This window comes from Pleurodeles waltl, chromosome 6 (assembly GCF_031143425.1).
Source record: "Pleurodeles waltl isolate 20211129_DDA chromosome 6, aPleWal1.hap1.20221129, whole genome shotgun sequence".
Taxonomy (NCBI): Eukaryota; Metazoa; Chordata; class Amphibia; order Caudata; family Salamandridae; genus Pleurodeles; species Pleurodeles waltl.
Genome location: NC_090445.1, coordinates 1,298,995 through 1,322,201, shown reverse-complemented (window position 1 = coordinate 1,322,201; position 23,207 = coordinate 1,298,995). Strand labels below are relative to the sequence as shown.

General features: G+C 49.9%; 1 protein-coding gene across 1 annotated transcript in view; it reads right to left on the bottom strand.

Annotated features, from left to right (window-relative positions):
• COL27A1 (collagen type XXVII alpha 1 chain) overlaps positions 1–23,207 on the bottom strand; it is a 1,169,012-nt gene that overhangs the window by 459,428 nt on the left and 686,377 nt on the right. The window contains exons 24-26 of the mRNA XM_069236924.1: positions 21,317–21,361; positions 16,439–16,492; positions 5,760–5,813 (exon numbers count right to left, since the gene is read on the bottom strand). Coding sequence (XP_069093025.1) covers positions 5,760–5,813; positions 16,439–16,492; positions 21,317–21,361 — 153 coding nt within the window. The remainder of the gene's footprint in view (positions 1–5,759; positions 5,814–16,438; positions 16,493–21,316; positions 21,362–23,207) is intronic.

Here is a 23,207-nt window from a genome sequence, read left to right as displayed (position 1 = left end):
CCCTGTAACGCCCCTAAATCTAGTATTTAGGGGCACCCCTGAACCTTACTCACCAGATTGCTGGTGACCTCAAGAAAGAAGGACTGCAAAGCCGACCCCAGCAGTGAAGACTCCAGACAACAACTGACTTGGTCCCAGTCCTATCGGCCTGTCTGCAGCTTCAAGACTCCTGCTACAAAAAGGCGATGCATCCTGCAGGGCCAGCGACCTCTACAAATCCCCAGGAAACTGTCTGCCCATCAGACAACCAAGCACTCCAGAGGACAGCAGCCCTGTCCAAAAGAGACCTTCAGAAAGGACTCCAGAAACACCGTGGATCCACGAGCTCTGTTCACTCTGCACCCGATGCCTAGGGCCCAAGTCGAGGTGGCCCACCAGTCCAGAGAAGGTCCCCAGGCAATTCTGACCTCGAGTCCATCCTGGGTTGACCCTTCCAGGCCAACATGACGAAGCCTGCAGCCTGAATCCAGAGGACCCTCCTGACCGGATCCGCTGAAGATTCCTGCGGCCCAAAGGTATCCCTGCATCTGCAGCCCCCTGACCTTGGGGACCCTGATTGATGGTCCAGCAACATCCAGCAAGCGCCTCTCCTTCCTGTCCAGCACTTGGTTTTCCAGAACCGACCCCCTGGTTCCAGACTGCAGCATCTTTGTGACCCCCGAAGTTCCTTCATTGAGAAGCATTGGGCGCTGTGTTTGCACCCTGCACCGGCCGCCCCTGTGCCGCTGAGGGTGTGTGTTTGGTGCTGACCTGTGGCTCCCACAGTGATGACCTAAACCCCTAAGCCTGTGTCCTGGAACTGCGAGTCCTTACCTGCAATCTGTTTTCTTCCGAGTGCCCCAGTCCTCATAGGATTCCATTGAAAACCTGAAGCCAACTTTGACCTCTGACCTGGCTGGCCCTGTGTTGCTGGTGGTGCACTTTTGGGGACAACTTGAACGTTGACCTGTGGACATCCTAACTCCTGAAGACTGGGATCGAAAGTTGAGTATTTACCAGATAACTGTGCTAACACTTTTCCTCCCCTAGGACTGCATTGGTTCCTATGAGAAATTGCACTGTGTCAACTTTTAAAATTGAAGCGTTACTTACTTCGGAACGGCTTTATCTGAAAACCTAAGCACAGTACATTTGATGCATATGCTTGATACTCACTTACAACTGTACTTACCTGCAACAAAGATTTTTTGGTTCTAGTAATAAAGTAACAAAATATATTTTTGCTAGATAAAAACCATTGGCCTGGAGTTAGTCATTGAGTGTGTGCTTCATTTTGTGACTGTGTACAACAAATGCTTTGCACCACCCTCTGATAAGCCTAACTGCTCGACCAGACGGCCACAAAGAGAGCATTAGTATTATCTACTTTAGCCTCTGTTAAGCCTCTGGGGATCCACTGGACTCTGTACACACTGTACCTCATTTTGGTGTAGTATACACAGAGCCAGCTTCCTACACATCCCTCCTTATATACATACACCCCTATATACATGCAAACATCCCTCCTTATATACATACATACATCTCAATATACATCCATACAACCCTTCCTATATACATGCATACTTAAATGCATACATACATACATACCTCCCGACATACATCTCTATACACATACATACACCCCTCCCTATATACATACATACATATATGCAGACATACACACCTTCCTATATACAGGGAGTGCAGAATTATTAGGCAAATGAGTATTTTGACCACATCATCCTCTTTATGCATGTTGTCTTACTCCAAGCTGTATAGGCTCGAAAGCCTACTACCAATTAAGCATATTAGGTGATGTGCATCTCTGTAATGAGAAGGGGTGTGGTCTAATGACATCAACACCCTATATCAGGTGTGCATAATTATTAGGCAACTTCCTTTCCTTTGGCAAAATGGGTCAAAAGAAGGACTTGACAGGCTCAGAAAAGTCAAAAATAGTGAGATATCTTGCAGAGGGATGCAGCACTCTTAAAATTGCAAAGCTTCTGAAGCGTGATCATCGAACAATCAAGCGTTTCATTCAAAATAGTCAACAGGGTCGCAAGAAGCGTGTGGAAAAACCAAGGCGCAAAATAACTGCCCATGAACTGAGAAAAGTCAAGCGTGCAGCTGCCACGATGCCACTTGCCACCAGTTTGGCCATATTTCAGAGCTGCAACATCACTGGAGTGCCCAAAAGCACAAGGTGTGCAATACTCAGAGACATGGCCAAGGTAAGAAAGGCTGAAAGACGACCACCACTGAACAAGACACACAAGCTGAAACGTCAAGACTGGGCCAAGAAATATCTCAAGACTGATTTTTCTAAGGTTTTATGGACTGATGAAATGAGAGTGAGTCTTGATGGGCCAGATGGATGGGCCCGTGGCTGGATTGGTAAAGGGCAGAGAGCTCCAGTCCGACTCAGACGCCAGCAAGGTGGAGGTGGAGTACTGGTTTGGGCTGGTATCATCAAAGATGAGCTTGTGGGGCCTTTTCGGGTTGAGGATGGAGTCAAGCTCAACTCCCAGTCCTACTGCCAGTTCCTGGAAGACACCTTCTTCAAGCAGTGGTACAGGAAGAAGTCTGCATCCTTCAAGAAAAACATGATTTTCATGCAGGACAATGCTCCATCACACGCGTCCAAGTACTCCACAGCGTGGCTGGCAAGAAAGGGTATAAAAGAAGGAAATCTAATGACATGGCCTCCTTGTTCACCTGATCTGAACCCCATTGAGAACCTGTGGTCCATCATCAAATGTGAGATTTACAAGGAGGGAAAACAGTACACCTCTCTGAACAGTGTCTGGGAGGCTGTGGTTGCTGCTGCACACAATGTTGATGGTGAACAGATCAAAACACTGACAGAATCCATGGATGGCAGGCTTTTGAGTGTCCTTGCAAAGAAAGGTGGCTATATTGGTCACTGATTTGTTTTTGTTTTGTTTTTGAATGTCAGAAATGTATATTTGTGAATGTTGAGATGTTATATTGGTTTCACTGGTAATAATAAATAATTGAAATGGGTATATATTTGTTTTTTGTTAAGTTGCCTAATAATTATGCACACCTAATATAGGGTGTTGATGTCATTAGACCACACCCCTTCTCATTACAGAGATGCACATCACCTAATATGCTTAATTGGTAGTAGGCTTTCGAGCCTATACAGCTTGGAGTAAGACAACATGCATAAAGAGGATGATGTGGTCAAAATACTCATTTGCCTAATAATTCTGCACTCCCTGTACATACAACCCTATATACATACACCCCTCCCTATATACAAAGTTATATCCCTATATACATACATATATCCCTATATACATACATACTAGCCTTCCTACATACATAAATACATCTCCCCTTAAATACATCCCTCCCTCCCTATAAACATACATTATATACATACATATATCCCTATATACATACATACATCCCTTCCACCATACAACCCTCCCTATATACATACATCTCTCCCTATATACGTACATGCATCCCTCCTTATATAAATAATTCACTATATACATAGACATCTTTATATATATATATGCATACGTACCTAAATACATGCATACACCCCTTCTTATATAGATAACATGCATTCCTACATACATGCATATATTCCTCCCTATATAAATACATACCCACACCTCTCCCTATATACATGCATACTGATATACATACATCACTTCCTGTATACATTAGTACATCCCTCCCTATATAAGTACATACAACCCTATATACATACATCCCTCCCTATATACATATATACACATCCCTATATACATACATATATCCCTATATACATACATACCTATATGCATAAATACATCCTTTCCTATATACATATATACATACCTATATACATCACTTCCTATATACATATATACGTCTCTCCCTATACATACATTGCTATATACACACATACCTATATACATACTTCCATAAATACATACATTACTATATAAATGCATCCCTATGTGCATACATTGCTATATACATACATACAGAGAAGTCAGTGCTCCTCACTTGTAAAAGAGCCATCCACAGACAATCCGCAATCACCAATGCATGCTCCTCACCAGCAAACTACCTTGTTAAATTAGCACATACCCCACATACAGCGAAGAAGCAGCTCCTCACTCAAGAAAGAGCTGAGGACCTCATACTGAGAGCAGGAACCAAGAAGGAAAACCCAACAGGCAGAAGGCCTGGGAAGAGCAGGATCCAGGAAGAGCAGAATCCGAGAAGAGCAGGATCTAAGAAGAGCAGGATCCAGGAAGAGCAAGATCCAGGAAGAGCAGGATCTGAGAAGAGCAAGATCTAGGAAGAGCAAGATCCAAGAAGAGCAACATCCAGGAAGAGCAGGATCTGAGAAGAGCAGGATCCAGGAAGAGCAGGATCCAGGAAGAGCAGGATCCAGGAAGAGCAGGATCTAGGAAGAGCAAGATCTAGGAAGAGCAAGATCCAGGAAGTGCAAGATCCAGGAAGAGCAAGACCCAGGAAGCGCAGGATCCAGGAACAGCAAGATCCAGGAAAAGCAGGATCCAGGAAGAGCCGGATCCATGAAGGGCAAGATCCAGGAAGAGCAGGATGCAGGAAGAGCAAGATCCAGGAAGAGTAAGATCCAGGAAGAGCAGGATCCAGGAAGAGCAGGATGCAGGAAGAGCAAGATCCAAAAAGAGCAAGATCCTGGAAGAGCAGGATCCAGGAAGAGCAAGATCCAGGAAGGGCAGGATCCAGGAAGAGCAAGATCCAAGAAGAACAAGATCCAGGAAGCGCAGGACGGAGGAGGAGAAGAACTTGGGAATACCAAGACCTGGCAACAGTAGAATCCGGGAGCAGCAGGACCGGGGAATAACGGGATCTGAGAGGAGCAAGATCCAGAAAGAGCAGGATTCAGGAAGAGCAGGATCCAGGAAGAGCAGGATCCAAGAAGAGCAAGATCCAGGAAGAGCAAGATCCAGGAAGAACAGGATCCAGGAAGAGCAGGATCTGAGAAGAGCAAGATCCAGGAAGAGCAGGATCTGGGAAGAGTAGGATACAGATGGAATAGGACCTGGAAAGAGCATGATCGAGTATCTGGGAAGAACAGGACCTAGGAAAAGTAGAACCTGGCCAGAGCAGGATGTAGGAAGAGAGTGACCCCTGAAAACAGGATCCGGGAAAGGGAAGATCTGGGAAAACCAGGACCTGAAAGAGCAGGACCCACGAAAATCCGGACTGGGATAAACAGGACCCGGGAAAAAAGGGATTGAGAAAGAACAGGACATAGCAAGATCAAAACCTGAGAGGGACACAATCCAGGAAAAGCAGGACGTGGGAACAGCATGATCCAGGAGAAGCAGGATCCAAGAAGACGAGGATCCTGGTAGATCATGACAAAAGAAGGATGGACCTGGGAAGAACAGGATCCAGGAGGACAGAGACCCTAGAAGGACGGACTTGACAAGAGAAGGATCCGAAGAACAGGACTTGGGAAGAACAGGATCTGGGAAGAACAGGACTTGGGAAGAGCAGGACTTGGGAAGAGCAGGACTTGGGAAGAGCAGGACTTGGGAAGAGCAGGACTTAGGAAGAGCAGGATCTGGAAAGAGCAGGACTGGGAAATCCCTTTTTAATTACAAACCTATTGGTTACCCAATTCCTCGTGCTGTTTAATCTTCTGGTTCAGAATACAGAATGGCCACGTAAAGCACTCTTCACAAATCAACATAACACAGCTAATGGAGGGCCAATGAGAAAGATGCAGAGAATGCAGACTTACTCCTTACCATCGACCCCTTGTCTCCGGGGGGGCCCGGAGCCCCAATCTCCCCACGGTCACCCTGGAAAAGAAAAGAACTTTGATGACAATTTGGTTCATAAGTTAGAACCTGGCTCTGTAGCTTGCACAAGGAATTTAGATGTGTCCTGGCCTCAAGACTAAAGCAAGGAGTGGGTGTGTGTCCTGACGCCGGGGCTAGTGACAGGAATGTATATACTAAGCCCTGGATTAGCGCAAGGGATGCATACATATCCTGACCCTGAGGCTAGAGACGGGAATGTATATGGGCCCAGACCAAAGGGTAGCATAGGGAATGAATGTGTGAGGCTGGTGATAGCTCAAGGAAAGTACACGACCCATGGATATGGGACCAGTGGATGTTCTGAGAGTAGTGACCCCAGGCTACAGCAGGGAATGTATACGCATGCTGACATAAGAGCTAGAGCACGGAAAGTATGTGTGTCCTATACTTCGGTACTGACCTCGGTGCTAGCACAAGGAATGTTTGTGTGTCTTGACCAGAGGCTACAGCAGGGAAAGTATATGTGCCCTCACCAAGGGCCTAGTGCAGGAAATATTTCAGTGCTTCTGGACCCAGCTGAGTCTTTTGTAGCCTGCCTTGAAGTCCCAGCGTAGTACTGTAAACGCTTGTGCTTGTGGTTGGCAGAGAGCAGGGAGTCCTCGTATGTCGTCTATCATGGCTTTGATGGTCCTTCAAGCGGTGGATGTTGTCTCCTTGGGACCCTGGCCATCTGGTGTTCAGCAGGGTTGTGTAGTGATGTGTACACATTTGTTTAGATGGTGCAGAGTCAGCAACATGTTGTATTGTAATGTGCTGGGGTTGGTGTTTTTTTTAGATGGTGTGGAGTTGGCAGGCTTACACTGGCTGGTGTTTAGATGGTGTGGGGTTGGCAGGCTGACACTGGCTGGTGTTTAGATGGTGGGGGTTGGCAGGCTGACGCTGGTGGTTAGATGGTATGGGGTTGGCAGGCTGAAGCATGGCTGGTGTTAGATGGTGTGGGGTTGGCAAGCTGACACGTAGCTGGTGTTTAGATGGTGTGGGATTGGCAGGTTGAAACATGGCTGGTGTTTAGATGGTGTGGGGCTGAAAGGCTGACACATGGCTGGTGTTTAGATGGTATGGGGTTGGCAGGCTGACGCATGGCTGGTGTTTAGATGGTGTGGGGTTGGCAGGCTGACACTGGCTGGTGTTTTGAATGTGTGGGGGGAAGGTTGACACATGGCTGGTGTTTAGATGGTGTGGGGTTGGCAGGCTGACGCTGGTGGTTAAATGGTGTGGGGTTCGCAGGCTGAAGCATGGCTGGTGTTTAGATGGTGTGGGGGGACGCTGACACATGGCTGGTGTTTAGATGGTGTGGGGTTGGAAGGCTGACATGTGGCTAGTGTTTAGATGATGTGGGGTTGGAAGGATGACACGTGGCTGGTGTTTAGATGGTGTGGGGTTGGAAGGCTGACACGTGGCTGATGTTTAGATGGTGTGGGGTTGGTAGGCTGATGCATGGCTGTTGTTTAGATGGTGTGGGGTTGGCAGGCTGACACTGGCTGGTGTTTTGAATGTGTGGGGTGGGAGGCTGGCACATGGTTGGTGTTTAGATGGTGTGGGGTTGGTAGGCTGATGCATGGCTGTTGTTTAGATGGTGTGGGGTTGGCAGGCTGACACTGGCTGGTGTTTTGAATGTGTGGGGTGGAAGGTTGACACATGGCTGGTGTTTAGATGGTGTGGGGTTGGAAGGCTGACACGTGGCTGATGTTTAGATGGTGTGGGGTTGGTAGGCTGATGCATGGCTGGTGTTTAGATGGTGTGGAGGGGAGGCTGACACATGGCTGGCGTTTAGATGGTGTTGGGTTGGGAGGCTGGCACATGGTTGGTGTTTAGATGGTGTGGGGTTGGTAGGCTGATGCATGGCTGTTGTTTAGATGGTGTGGGGTTGGCAGGCTGACACTGGCTGGTGTTTTGAATGTGTGGGGTGGAAGGTTGACACATGGCTGGTGTTTAGATGGTGTGGAGTTGGCAGGCTGACACTGGCTGGTGTTTAGATGGTGTGGGGTTGGCAGGCTGACGCTGGTGGTTAGATGGTGTGGGGTTCGCAGGCTGAAGCATGGCTGGTGTTAGATGGTGTGGGGTTGGCAGGCTGACGCATGGCTGGGGTTTAGATGGTAGATGGTGTGGGGTTGGCAGGCTGACGCATGGCTGGGGTTTAGATGGTGTGGGGTTGGCAGGCTGATGCATGGCTGGTGTTTAGATGGTGTGGGGGGAGGCTGACACATGGCTGGTGTTTAGATGGTGTGGGGTTGGAAGGCTGACATGTGGCTGGTGTTTAGATGGTGTGGGGTTGGAAGGATGACACATGGATGGTGTTTAGATGGTGTGGGGTTGGAAGGCTGACACGTGGCTGATGTTTAGATGATGTGGGGTTGGAAGGCTGACACGTGGCTGGTGTTTAGATGGTGGGGGGTTGGCAGGCTGGTCCATGGCTGGTGTTTAGATGGTGTGGAGGGGAGGCTGACACATGGCTGGCATTTAGATGGTGTTGGGTTGGGAGGCTGGCACATGGTTGGTGTTTAGATGGTGTGGGGTTGGCAGGCTGACGCATGGCTGTTGTTTAGATGGTGTGGGGATGGAAGGCAGATGCATGGCTGGTGTTTAAATGGTGTGAGGAAGGCTGACACATGGATGGTGTTTAGATGGTGTGGGTTGGCAGGCTGAGGATTGGCTGGTGTTTAGAATGTGTTGGGTGAGGCTGGCACATGGTTGGTGTTTAGATGATGTGGGGTTGGCATGCTGATGCATGGCTGGTGTTTAGATGGTGTGGAGTTGGAAGGCTGACTCATGGCTGGTATTTAGATGGTGTGGGGTTGGCAGGCTGACACTGGCTGGTGTTTAGAATGTGTTGGGGGAGGCTGACACATGGCTGGTGTTTAGATGGTGTGGGGTTGGAAGGCTGACACATGGCTGGTGTTTAGATGGTGTGGGGTTGGAAGGCTGACACATGGCTGGTGTTTAGATGGTGTGGGGTTGGCAGGCTGACACATGGCTGGTGTTTAGATGTTGTGGGGGAGGCTGACACTGGCTGGTGTTTAAATGGTGTGGGGTTGGCAGGCTGACGCATGGCTGGTGTTTAGATGGTGTGGGGTTGGCAGGCTGATGCATGGTTGGTGTTTAGAAGGTGTGGGGTTGGCAGGCTGATGCATGGCTGTTCTTTAGAGAGTGTGGGGTTGGAAGGCTGACGCATGGCTGGTGTTTAGAGGGAGTGGGGTTGGCAGGCTGACACGTGGCTGGTGTTTAGATGTTGTGAGGTTGTCAGGCTGACGCATGGCTGGTGTTTAGTTGCTGTGGGTTTGGAAGGCAGACACACGGATGGTGTTTAGAATGTGTGTGGTGGAGGCTGACACATGGCTGGTGTTTAGATGGCGTGGGGTTGGCAGGCTGATGCATGGCTGGTGTTTAGATGGTGTGGGGGATGCTAACATATGGCTGGTGTTTAGATGGTGTTGGGTTGGCAGGCTGATGCATGGTTGGTATTTAGATGGTGTGGGGTTAGCAGGCGGACACATGGCTGGTGCTTAGATAATGTGGGGTTGGAAGGCTGACACATGGCTGATGTTTAGAATATGTGGGGGGAGGCTGGCACGTGGCTGGTGTTTAGATGGTGTGGAGTTGGAAGGCTGACGCATGGCTGTTGTTTAGATGGTGTGGGGTTGGCAGGCTGATGCGTGGCTGGTGTTTAAATGGTGTGGGGTTGGCAGTTTGATGCATGGCTGGTGTTTAGATGGTGTTGGGTTGGCGGGCTCACACATGGCTGGTGTTTAGAGGGTGGGGGGTTGGCAGGTTGACGCATGGCTGGTGTTTAGATAGTGTGGGGTTGGAAGGCTGATACATGGCTGGTGTTTAGATGGTGTGGGGTTGGCAGGCAGACACGTGTCTGGTGTTTAGTTGGTGTTGGGTTGGCGGGCTGACATATGGCTGGTGTTTAGATGTTGTGAGGTTGTCAGGCTGATGCATGGCTGATGTTTTGATACTGTGGAGTTGGAGGGCTGACACATGGCTGGTGTTTACAATGTGTGGGGTGGAGGCTGACACATGGCTGGTGTTTAGATGGTGTGGGGTTAGCAGGCTGATGCATGGCTGGTGTTTAGATGGTGTGGGGGGATGCTGACATATGGCTGGTGTTTAGATGGTGTTGGGTTGGCAGGCTGATGCATGGTTGGTGTTTAGTTGGTGTGGGGTTGGCAGGCGAACGCCTGGCTGGTGCTTAGAATGTGTGGGGGGGAGGCTGACATGTGGCTGGTGTTTAGATGGTGTGGAGTTGGAAGGCTGACACATGGCTGGTGTTTAGATGATGTTGGGTTGGCGGGCTGACACATAGCTGGCGTTTAGATGGTATGGGGTTGGAAGGCTGATGCATGGCTGGTGTTTACATAGTGTGGGGTTGGCAGGTTGATGCATGGCTGGTGTTTAGATGGTGTTTGGTTGGCGGGCTGACGCTGGTGGTTAAATGGTGTGGGGTTCGCAGGCTGAAGCATGGCTGGTGTTTAGATGGTGTGGGGGGACGCTGACACATGGCTGGTGTTTAGATGGTGGGGGGTTGGAAGGCTGACATGTGGCTAGTGTTTAGATGATGTGGGGTTGGAAGGATGACACGTGGCTGGTGTTTAGATGGTGTGGGGTTGGAAGGCTGACACGTGGCTGATGTTTAGATGGTAGGGGGTTGGCAGGCTGGTCCATGGCTGGTGTTTAGATGGTGTGGAGGGGAGGCTGACACATGGCTGGCGTTTAGATGGTGTTGGGTTGGGAGGCTGGCACATGGTTGGTGTTTAGATGGTGTGGGGTTGGTAGGCTGATGCATGGCTGTTGTTTAGATGGTGTGGGGTTGGCAGGCTGACACTGGCTGGTGTTTTGAATGTGTGGGGTGGAAGGTTGACACATGGCTGGTGTTTAGATGGTGTGGAGTTGGCAGGCTGACACTGGCTGGTGTTTAGATGGTGTGGGGTTGGCAGGCTGACGCTGGTGGTTAGATGGTGTGGGGTTCGCAGGCTGAAGCATGGCTGGTGTTAGATGGTGTGGGGTTGGCAGGCTGACGCATGGCTGGGGTTTAGATGGTAGATGGTGTGGGGTTGGCAGGCTGACGCATGGCTGGGGTTTAGATGGTGTGGGGTTGGCAGGCTGATGCATGGCTGGTGTTTAGATGGTGTGGGGGGAGGCTGACACATGGCTGGTGTTTAGATGGTGTGGGGTTGGAAGGCTGACATGTGGCTGGTGTTTAGATGGTGTGGGGTTGGAAGGATGACACATGGATGGTGTTTAGATGGTGTGGGGTTGGAAGGCTGACACGTGGCTGATGTTTAGATGATGTGGGGTTGGAAGGCTGACACGTGGCTGGTGTTTAGATGGTGGGGGGTTGGCAGGCTGGTCCATGGCTGGTGTTTAGATGGTGTGGAGGGGAGGCTGACACATGGCTGGCGTTTAGATGGTGTTGGGTTGGGAGGCTGGCACATGGTTGGTGTTTAGATGGTGTGGGGTTGGTAGGCTGATGCATGGCTGTTGTTTAGATGGTGTGGGGTTGGCAGGCTGACACTGGCTGGTGTTTTGAATGTGTGGGGTGGAAGGTTGACACATGGCTGGTGTTTAGATGGTGTGGAGTTGGCAGGCTGACACTGGCTGGTGTTTAGATGGTGTGGGGTTGGCAGGCTGACGCTGGTGGTTAGATGGTGTGGGGTTCGCAGGCTGAAGCATGGCTGGTGTTAGATGGTGTGGGGTTGGCAGGCTGACGCATGGCTGGGGTTTAGATGGTAGATGGTGTGGGGTTGGCAGGCTGACGCATGGCTGGGGTTTAGATGGTGTGGGGTTGGCAGGCTGATGCATGGCTGGTGTTTAGATGGTGTGGGGGGAGGCTGACACATGGCTGGTGTTTAGATGGTGTGGGGTTGGAAGGCTGACATGTGGCTGGTGTTTAGATGGTGTGGGGTTGGAAGGATGACACATGGATGGTGTTTAGATGGTGTGGGGTTGGAAGGCTGACACGTGGCTGATGTTTAGATGATGTGGGGTTGGAAGGCTGACACGTGGCTGGTGTTTAGATGGTGGGGGGTTGGCAGGCTGGTCCATGGCTGGTGTTTAGATGGTGTGGAGGGGAGGCTGACACATGGCTGGCATTTAGATGGTGTTGGGTTGGGAGGCTGGCACATGGTTGGTGTTTAGATGGTGTGGGGTTGGCAGGCTGACGCATGGCTGTTGTTTAGATGGTGTGGGGATGGAAGGCAGATGCATGGCTGGTGTTTAAATGGTGTGAGGAAGGCTGACACATGGATGGTGTTTAGATGGTGTGGGTTGGCAGGCTGAGGATTGGCTGGTGTTTAGAATGTGTTGGGTGAGGCTGGCACATGGTTGGTGTTTAGATGATGTGGGGTTGGCATGCTGATGCATGGCTGGTGTTTAGATGGTGTGGAGTTGGAAGGCTGACTCATGGCTGGTATTTAGATGGTGTGGGGTTGGCAGGCTGACACTGGCTGGTGTTTAGAATGTGTTGGGGGGAGGCTGACACATGGCTGGTGTTTAGATGGTGTGGGGTTGGAAGGCTGACACATGGCTGGTGTTTAGATGGTGTGGGGTTGGAAGGCTGACACATGGCTGGTGTTTAGATGGTGTGGGGTTGGCAGGCTGACACATGGCTGGTGTTTAGATGTTGTGGGGGAGGCTGACACTGGCTGGTGTTTAAATGGTGTGGGGTTGGCAGGCTGACGCATGGCTGGTGTTTAGATGGTGTGGGGTTGGCAGGCTGATGCATGGTTGGTGTTTAGAAGGTGTGGGGTTGGCAGGCTGATGCATGGCTGTTCTTTAGAGAGTGTGGGGTTGGAAGGCTGACGCATGGCTGGTGTTTAGAGGGAGTGGGGTTGGCAGGCTGACACGTGGCTGGTGTTTAGATGTTGTGAGGTTGTCAGGCTGACGCATGGCTGGTGTTTAGTTGCTGTGGGTTTGGAAGGCAGACACACGGATGGTGTTTAGAATGTGTGTGGTGGAGGCTGACACATGGCTGGTGTTTAGATGGCGTGGGGTTGGCAGGCTGATGCATGGCTGGTGTTTAGATGGTGTGGGGGATGCTAACATATGGCTGGTGTTTAGATGGTGTTGGGTTGGCAGGCTGATGCATGGTTGGTATTTAGATGGTGTGGGGTTAGCAGGCGGACACATGGCTGGTGCTTAGATAATGTGGGGTTGGAAGGCTGACACATGGCTGATGTTTAGAATATGTGGGGGGAGGCTGGCACGTGGCTGGTGTTTAGATGGTGTGGAGTTGGAAGGCTGACGCATGGCTGTTGTTTAGATGGTGTGGGGTTGGCAGGCTGATGCGTGGCTGGTGTTTAAATGGTGTGGGGTTGGCAGTTTGATGCATGGCTGGTGTTTAGATGGTGTTGGGTTGGCGGGCTCACACATGGCTGGTGTTTAGAGGGTGGGCGGTTGGCAGGTTGACGCATGGCTGGTGTTTAGATAGTGTGGGGTTGGAAGGCTGATACATGGCTGGTGTTTAGATGGTGTGGGGTTGGCAGGCAGACACGTGTCTGGTGTTTAGTTGGTGTTGGGTTGGCGGGCTGACATATGGCTGGTGTTTAGATGTTGTGAGGTTGTCAGGCTGATGCATGGCTGATGTTTTGATACTGTGGAGTTGGAGGGCTGACACATGGCTGGTGTTTACAATGTGTGGGGTGGAGGCTGACACATGGCTGGTGTTTAGATGGTGTGGGGTTAGCAGGCTGATGCATGGCTGGTGTTTAGATGGTGTGGGGGGATGCTGACATATGGCTGGTGTTTAGATGGTGTTGGGTTGGCAGGCTGATGCATGGTTGGTGTTTAGTTGGTGTGGGGTTGGCAGGCGAACGCCTGGCTGGTGCTTAGAATGTGTGGGGGGGAGGCTGACATGTGGCTGGTGTTTAGATGGTGTGGAGTTGGAAGGCTGACACATGGCTGGTGTTTAGATGATGTTGGGTTGGCGGGCTGACACATAGCTGGCGTTTAGATGGTATGGGGTTGGAAGGCTGATGCATGGCTGGTGTTTACATAGTGTGGGGTTGGCAGGTTGATGCATGGCTGGTGTTTAGATGGTGTTTGGTTGGCGGGCTGACACATGGCTGGTGTTTAGATGGTGTGGGGTTCGAAGTTGACACATGGCTGGTGTCTGGATGGTGTGGGGTTGGTAGGTTGACGCATGGCTGGTGTTTAGATGGTGTGGGGTTGGCAGGCTGACGCATGGCTGGTGTTTAGATGGTGTGGGGTTGCTAGGCTGACGCATGGCTGGTGTTGAGATTGTGTGGGGTAGGCAGGTTGACACATGGCTGGTGTTTAGATGGTATGGAATTGGCAGGTTGACGCATGGCTGGTGTCTAGATGGTGTGGGGTTGGTAGGTTGACGCATGGCTGGTGTTTAGATGGTGGGGGTTTGGCAGGCTGACGCATGGCTGGTGTTGAGATTGTGTGGGGTAGGCAGGGTGACACATGGCTGGTGTTTAGATGGTGTGGGGTTGGCAGGTTGACACACGGCTGGTGTCTAGATGGTGTGGGTTGGTAGGTTGACGCATGGCTGGTGTTTAGATGGTGTGGGGTTGCCAGGCTGACGCATGGCTGGTGTTGAGATTGTGCGGGTAGGTAGGTTGATGCATGGCTGGTGTTGAGATTGTGTGGGGTAGGCAGGTTGACGCATGGCTGGTGTTTAGATGGTGTGGGGTATGCAGGTTGACACATGGCTGGCATTTATATGGTGTGGGGTTGGCAGGCTGACGCATGGCTGGCGTGGAGATTGTGTGGGGTAGGCAGGTTGATGCATGGCCAGTATTCCATGTCTCACACCCCTGGTGAGAAGCTCTCACTGCTCCAGACAGGTTGGGTATGTGAGACCCCAGGCTGGAAGCTTTAGGCTCTACATTGGGTTCTGCTGTGTTGTACAGTTTGCTGACTGTAGGCTGAGTTTAGGGTCAGGGGTTCTCTTGCTCCTCAGTATCTGCTTGTGAAACCTTTGCGTGAGTGAGTGAGCAATGAGGGAGAGACCAAGTAGCCGAGCAAGTGGGTCACTTAGTGAGCAATTGAAGAAGTAGTGGGAGAGTAACTAAAAGTGAGCGAGAGAGCACATCACAGAGCAAGTGGCTGCCCAAGTGAGTGAACAAGCAGCGAGCAGGGGAGTGACTAAGGGCCAGATGTATCAAGCAATTTTGCATTTGCAAACGGTACGAATCGCAAAATTCGTCCGTTTGCGACTGCCAAAATGCCTTTCAAGATGTATGAAACGCATTCGCTGTGCAGTTTTAAGAAATCGCAAAAATAGTGATTCCTTAAAACTGCGGCCCCGTTGGAACAATTGTAAATTGTGATTCTCTAAATAGGAATTCGCAAAGAGGGAATTCCTATTTGGGATTTCCAAGGCACAATTATCAAGCGTTTCCTAAATGCGAACTGGGCGTTCAGGAAATGCAATTACCACCAAATCCAATTTGGTGGCAAGCATGTGCAATTTTTTAAAATGCATTATAAATGTCCGCAAATATTTTTTTGGGGTGCATCAGAGGGCGCCTTAGGCCCCCAGCAGCCGGGGGTTTGTATCACCTAACTGGAATTCGCAAATTGGGGAATTCAAAACCATTCGCACCTACGGGCCTACAGTCCCGTTCCCTAATTGCAATATGCAAATAGCAATTGCGAATTTTAAGAAATTTCATACAACCCGTTTTGCATTTCTTAAATAGCAATTTCTTAAAATTCACTATTTAAGAAATGCAAACCAGGAGCTTGATACATCTGACCCTAAATAAGCGAGTGAGCATTGAGCAAGTGGGCAAGCGAGCGAGCCACATAATACAGTGAGTGAGACAGAGAGTCACTGAGCATTAGAGGGAGTGAGTGAGTGAGCTAGTGAGAGTGAAATGGTGACTGAGTGATTAGTGAGTAACTGAGAGAGTGAATGACAGGGAGTAATCAAGTCAGACAGTGAGGAGTGATTAGCATGTGAGTGAGAAGGCAGGATAGTGAGTGAGTTAGTAAGTGACTGAGCTAGTGTGAAAGAGCGTGCAAGTGAGCAGGAGAGCGTGGGAGCTGGTGCTGCCACAGCTTGGGATGGGGTGAGAAGACTGGTTGTTCATGTGTTTGGTACGTTAGGTGTCTCAGGGGTGTGGCTATGGGACAGTATGTTAGGGTACCAGGGGGTGGGATGCAGAGTGGTACACCGTGTGTCAGAGATCTGGGTGGGGATGCATGGTATGTGTGTTGTGCGAGTGGATGGGGTGGTATATTATGTGTGTTGTGCGAGTGGGCAGGTGGTATACAATATGTGCTAGAGGTGTTGGTCAGTAGAACAGTATGTTGTGTGTAGCAGGGGGTGGGAAGGAGTGTGGGACGTTAAGTGTGTGAGGGGTGGTGAAGTGCTGTATGTGTTTGTTGTTTCGCTGGCGGGAGGCTGTTATGCTGTGTGTGCCACAGGATGGATGGTGGAACGTCGTGTCTAATGGGCTGGATGGCATGTTGTAACGTGTTCTGCCACACAGGGCAGGAGCCGCTCACAGGGAGTTGGTACAGGAAGGTGCCTTTGCCTGGGAAGGGTTCTGTCCTGCATCAAGGCTGTGAAATGTCCTCAGTGCAGGACAGAATGTGGCATCCACACAAAAACACCTTGGGACAGGACTCACCTTCTCGCCCACAGCTCCGGGTTCACCTACAGGCCCAACGAATCCCATGAGCCCCTGCAGGATAGAAAACACCATGTCACCATTGGTTTAACAACAACTGAACACCCTTGAAGGTTGTCCAATGAACAAGTTACTTACAGTCGGTAATGCTCTTTCTGGTGGATACGCTGACTCCCTGCAGAAGTCTCTCCTTTAGAACATCCCGACCACCACACTGGATGTGGAACGAGTGCAACAGCTCTATCATGCTGATAGGTGGCATTTGGCGCCCTCTAAGTACCAACCGAGGAATGACCTCATTACAGCCATATAGCGCCACCCACAGTGCCCTGTCCATTTCTTGTCCATTTTTTAAACAAAAGTTATGCATCATTCTAACTTGGGACCTTGTTACAATGATGAATGAGACAACTCTCCAGAAAGCGGAAGTGAGGGGGGTCACCAGGAATATCGTTCCTGAAGATAAATAACGTATTCTTCTGATCTGAACTTCTGCCTGCAGATTCCTCACCTTTTGAATAGGTACCACAGAAATGCCCCTTCCAGGAGGTGGGTCTGAGGAGATGGTCAGAAAATCCTGCAGCACTGAACGTGTGAAGTAGCCAGTCCTACAGACTTCTGAGTCTGAACAAAAATGCTTAGTAAATGTGTGGCTGGAAGACCATGTGGCTGCACAGAATATCTTTCAGGTTTGGCACACCTCTGGTTAAGGCTGAAGAAGTTGCTTTCGCCCTTGCAGAATAGCCTCTCATTCTTTCCATTGCTTCTTTTTGGCTAAGGCATAGCAGATCTTAAAACAATGTACAACCCACCTAAACAAAGCCCCCTACTATGCGAAATGTTGGAACAGAGAAGTGGGAATCATGTAAGATAGCTGTTTAACAAACCTCATAACAGGGACTTAACCAGGGACTTTTCTTCTAAACAAATAAAGACTGGCAAGGCTACATTCTAACCTTTAACTGTGCCAGTACACATATGAAAACCTTCCTTCAGAGGATCAATGCTCTCCTTCGTGCACCGAGAAACAAAACGGTTCCTGTGCGACTGCAGGATCGACCAAGAAGCAGGCATCTATCAAGTGGAGGGACAACCTCCAGTCTCCTAGCTCCAGACCAAGAAGAAACTGTTCTAGGTTCATCGTCTTGAATTTCTCTTTGTGGAGAAAAGAATTTAAAACCTTGCGGTCTCAGATGAGATGCAGCCCACTGTCCTTCTTGAGCACATAGCAGTAACAGGAGTGACACCCCTGCCCCATCTTGAAACAGGACTCTGACTTAATGGAGAATACCGCTGTGTTTGACCGGCTGGGAAGAAGACAGGGAAATGGAAGGGGGAAATTGTTGGAAAGGAAGAGCATGACCCATTTCTATGATCTGTAACACTCGCCAGTCCATTGTGATGGTCTGCCGAGACATTACATGGTATGGCACCCTTCCCCCTACAAGTGATGTGAGCGCCCCTTAATGAAAACTAAAGTAGCTCACTGGTGGTGTGGGAGAAGAAAAAACACTTCTGGGCCCGTCGGGTCTTACCTGGTGGAGCGGAGAGGTAGAAGAACACTGCTGAGCCTGTTGGGTCTTACCTGGTGGTACGGGAGAGGAAGAATGCTGATGGGCCTGTCGGGTCTTACCTGGTGGTGCGGGAGAGGAAGAACACTGCTGAGCCTGTCGGGTCTTACCTGATGTTGCGGGAGAGGAAGAACGCTGATGGGCCTGTCGGGTCTTACCTGATGGTGCTGGAGAAGATAAAACACTTTTGGGCCTGTGGGGTCTTACCTGGTGGAGCGGAGAGGTAGAAGAACCCTGCTGAGCCTGTTGGGTCTTACCTGGTGGTGCGGGAGAGGAAGAATGCTGATGGGCCTGTCAGGTCTTACCCGATGGTGCTGGAGAAGATAAAACACTTTTGGGCCTGTTGGGTCTTACCTGGTGGAGCGGAGAGGTAGAAGAACCCTGCTGAGCCTGTCGGGTCTTACCTGGTGGTGCGGGAGAGGAAGAACGCTGATGGGCCTGTCGGGTCTTACCTGATGGTGTGGGAGAAGATAAAACACTTTTGGGACTGTCCGGTCTTACCTGGTGGTGCGGGAGAGGAAGAACACTGCTGAGCCGGTCGGGTCTTACCTGGTGGTACGGAGAGGAAGAACGCTCCTGGGCCTGATGGGTTTTACTGGTGGTGCGGAGAGGGAAAAGAACACTGCTGAGCCTCTCGGGCCATAAAGCCACCTCAGCCTCTGTATTGCTGAAGGACTGGTGGGGCTGTAGGACTGGGAGGGAGGTTTGAGTAGAGGTGAGACCTTTTCAGTAGTCATGAAATTTGCAACATTGCCTATGAAACTGGCGGGCAGGGAAGCCAGCCCTAGGAACAAGACATGGCTCATCCCTCGTTAAATCATTTGAGGGATGAGTTTAAGTTTTTGCAGAGGAAATGGGACCCATTAAAATGCATATCCATTAAGTTAATCTGAAAGTCGCTTCAGAAGACCGGCTAGCAGAGCTAGTCATAGCATATGATGCCCAATGATGAATCCAGGGACCTTGCCACAGAAGGGCATATTTCCAAGCCCCTTGCGCAGCTGGTGTGTCACTTTTTATGATGCTCTGGTGGCACATAGTGCAGACCCATAACTACGAGCTCACGCAAAGCCACTTTGTCAGGGAGGCGTTCCATGGGGTTTGATGCATTCCCACATTTACAAGGACATGTAAACCTGAGAATATGTCAAAACTGTAGTCCTCCCCAGGGCAGGCCCAACAAGAAGAAATACAAGTATGTATCCTTGTTGTTCCCTCTTTCTAAGTGTGGTGCATTCTGCAGCACACATAGAGGAAAACGCCTCTCAGGATTGTTTTGTGCAGGAAGGTTTCCCTTCCTGCACAAAAACAATCCTGTCTGCGACGCAGGCATCCTTGCCCCATGGTGCAAGGGAGCCTATGTTGTCGCTAGGCAGCAGTTTGTGCACCAGCGCAGAGGGAAAGTACAGAAATGCACTGTATCTTGTAAATGTGGTGCATTTCTGCCATTTCGAATTGATGTAGGGCAGTGCATCAAAAATGACTGTGGGGCTGCTCTACGTCAATTCCTTGAAAATATGCACCTGAGTTCAGAGTATTCAGGTCCGCTGTATGGCTCGTTCTTATCACACCCTGATGCACCTCATTCACTAGGCGTACAGTCCACCTACTGTGTTACACCCTGACTTGCCTCTTTGACTAGGCTGATGGTCCATCTCCTGTGTTACACCCTGACTTGCCTCTTTGAGTAGGCTGATGGTCCATCTCCTGTGTTACACCCTGACTTGCCTCTTTGAGTAGGCTGATGGTCCATCTCCTGTGTTACACCTTGACTTGCCTCTTCGACTAGGCTGATGGTCCATCTCCTGTGTTACACCCTGACTTGCCTCTTTGACTAGGCCTATGGTCCATCTCCTGTGTTACACCCCGACTTGCCTCTTTGACTAGGCTGATTGTGTTAAACCCTGACTTGCCCTTTTGAGTAGGCTGATGGTTAAATCTCCTGTGTTACACCCCGACTTGCCTCTTCGACTAGGCCTATGGTCCATCTCCTGTGTTACACCCTGATGCACCTCATTCACTAGGCGTACAGTCCATCTCCGGTGATACACCCTGACTTGCCTCCTTGAGTAGGCTGATGGTCCATCTCCTGTGATACACCCTGACTTGCCACTTTGAGTAGGATGATGGTATATCTCCTGTGATACACCCTGACTTGCCTCTTTAACTAGGCTGATGGTCTATCTCCTGTGATACACCCTGACTTGCCTCTTTGACTAGGCTGATGGTCTATCTCCTGTGATACACCCTGATTTGCCTCTTTGACTAGGCCTATGGTCCATCTCCTGTGTTACACCCTGACGCACCTCATTCACTAGGCGCACAGTCCATCTCCTGTGATACACCCTGACTTGCCTCTTTGAGTAGGCTGATGGTCCATCTCCTGTGTTACACCCTAACTTGCCTCTTTGACTAGGCTGATGGTCTATCTCCTGTGATACACCCTGACTTGCCGCTTTGAGTAGGCTGATGGTCCATCTCCTGTGTTACACCCTGACTTGCCTCTTTGACTAGGCTGATGTTTGGGCTCCTGTATTAGACCCTGACCTACCTCTATGACTGGGCCTATGGTCCACCTCCTGTATTCCATCCTAAGGTGCTCCGGTACTGGGTTTGGCCCTCCCCTCCCACCTGTTCTCTTGACCTCACTCTGGTCCACTGGCTGATCTACTAACTCATGATCCAAAAACAATAACACAACTTTGGGATTCACAGATCCAAGGCAGATATCATCAATACTCCAATAAGGAGGCAGCTTTAAGACTCAACTGACCGATTGACCGAAGGCATGGATCCTCTGTTGCCCCTCTTTTTCCTTCAAGTATCCCTCATGTTAGGGCTTCAAGCTTACCCTGGGTGGAACCTAGGGCCAGATAGGGAATGATAAGCAGCTGTGCTTGAACCAGCCTTGCTCTCATTTGCTAGCGTAAATCTTTCTGTCCATCTAATCTCTCTCTACCCTTCAGTTCTCTCTCCCGCTCTCTGATCTCTTTCTCTCCACATCCCCCTCTTCTCTTGAAGCCCCTGTGCCTGCTGCAATTACCCTCTGGGAGCTGGGAAAAGAGAAGCACTAGGCCTTGGGGGTTTCAAAAACTGGCCTCCAATGGCCCGGCCCACTGGGGAAATGCCCAATGGCATAAAGGCCAATACGGCCCTGGTGGCATGCAGCACTTTTTATAGACAATAATAAATGATGTGAGGGGCTCTTGGTGTGTGGCAGTGTCTGGGACCGGGCTTAGGGCGAAATACCCAAAGACAACCAATAACCAACAATTTACACGAGGCAGCATACCCCAAGATAACATACCTGCTCCCCAATCTTTCCGGGTCTGCCTTCGACTCCCAGCTCACCCTGTAGGAGAGAAATGGAGAATAAAGCTCACATGAGGTGCACAGTCCTATCCTTTAGAGTTCCAAAAGCACCCCATACTTGCCTCATTCCCTCCACTTCCTCTACACATTCCCATGTCTCCCACTCTGCCTTACACACCACACTCTTAGGAGACTTCAAAGCGCTCCCTTCTCTCACCTCATACTCATTGCTCCCTCCACCCGTACCACATTGCTTCACATACCACACTCCCTAGAGACTCCACATCGTCCCTTTTACTGATTCATTTCCTCTGGTTCCTCCACCCACCTCACATACCACACTATCCTACTATGGGTGTATTCTTGTAGTGGCATGCACAAGACAAGAGGACACTCAATGCAAGGGTATTGTATTGAAGCATTTATGTGGCACTTTAAGCTCCGCTGTAGACATAGCGTGGTATTGGGTTAGGCTGTGCCCCCATGTGGTATGGTTGGTGAAGGTTGGTGATGAAGAGGTGTGCAGGTGCCTGTGTGGAATGTGGAACGTCGACCCTGGAATGCACTTTGATTATAATTGATTGGATGTGGGACACGTCACATCTCTTTCTATGTGCAGAACTCTTGTTTTTAAGTAAACTGGGTGTGGTTCCTATTATGGTGTTGAGACTGCGTTTTTAGGGAGGCACCATCACTGAGTGTGGGAAAGTCAGGGACTGATTTAGGTCTTGGAGGAGGGAATACTCAGCCACAAACATGGTGGATATTCCATCTGCCATATTACGATCCCCACAGGAGATATTGAGATCGCAATCTGGCAGACAGGATATCTGTCATGGGATATCTGTCATGTGGTTGTTATGGAGTATTTCCCCCTCCAAGACCCGAATCAGGCCCTGAGTCCACTTCACACCACCCTGCCGGCCTGAATCCTAGCTGGCCTGCAGTGGCTCACCCAGCCCTAAAAAGGAAAAGGTGATTTGTGGCAACCTGAACCTGACACTCCGACTCTGAAGTCGTGGTGAACAGATCATGCCCCTTTTGCTCAGTTACTCACACACGCTATGGCGGGACAGGAGATGCAAACTGGATTTCAATACATTTACTGAAGCAACAGCATCCTTGTATAAAAAGCAAGAGCTGAGATTATAAGGCAGATGAAACATAGTACAGTGATCATTGTTACAACCAGTGTATAAAGATAAACAACACAACCATGTTCTATGGTTCTAGAGATTTATTCCTACACCCCATGTCTCGGTCTGACAGCATAGCGGTGGTATCTAAGGGAGTAATCCCAACCCCTTACCTGAATGTGAAAGCAAGGATCTGCCTGTTGTCAGGATGGCAGTCCTCTCGGGAAGCTGAAGAGTCCGCGTCAGGATCAGTGAAGCTGTCTGTGGAATAATGTGCGTCCCAGGACGTCCGTGACTGGAATGCAATCTACCCCTCTTAGGCTTATGTGTTATTTATGTAATAACTAATACAGAATTATAAGAACAGGCCTGACGTACTGATGTGCCTAGAAAATGGGAACTGACTCTTAAGCTCCTGGAGTGGCGATACCAGTTAGTATATCCTGTACGGTACATGACAGTCTTGAACAGGGCGCAAAGTGCATTGTGTACGAATGACAGATCCAATGTGAAGTATGAAGAACAATCTCTTCTTGGAAAGAAGCAGCTGATTAAAATATAAACACAACGACCTGAAAGCTGGCGGTGCAAAAAATATGAAATGAATAAAATGCATCCAGATGTAAATGACACGGGCTACGGGCCGAACACTAAAACAAGGCGCCCTGGCTAAGTGGCGACCCACAGCACACCGGCACTAAGGCGTCCGGCACATTTGGTGATTCAGTTGTGCTGGAACTCAGCAACTGG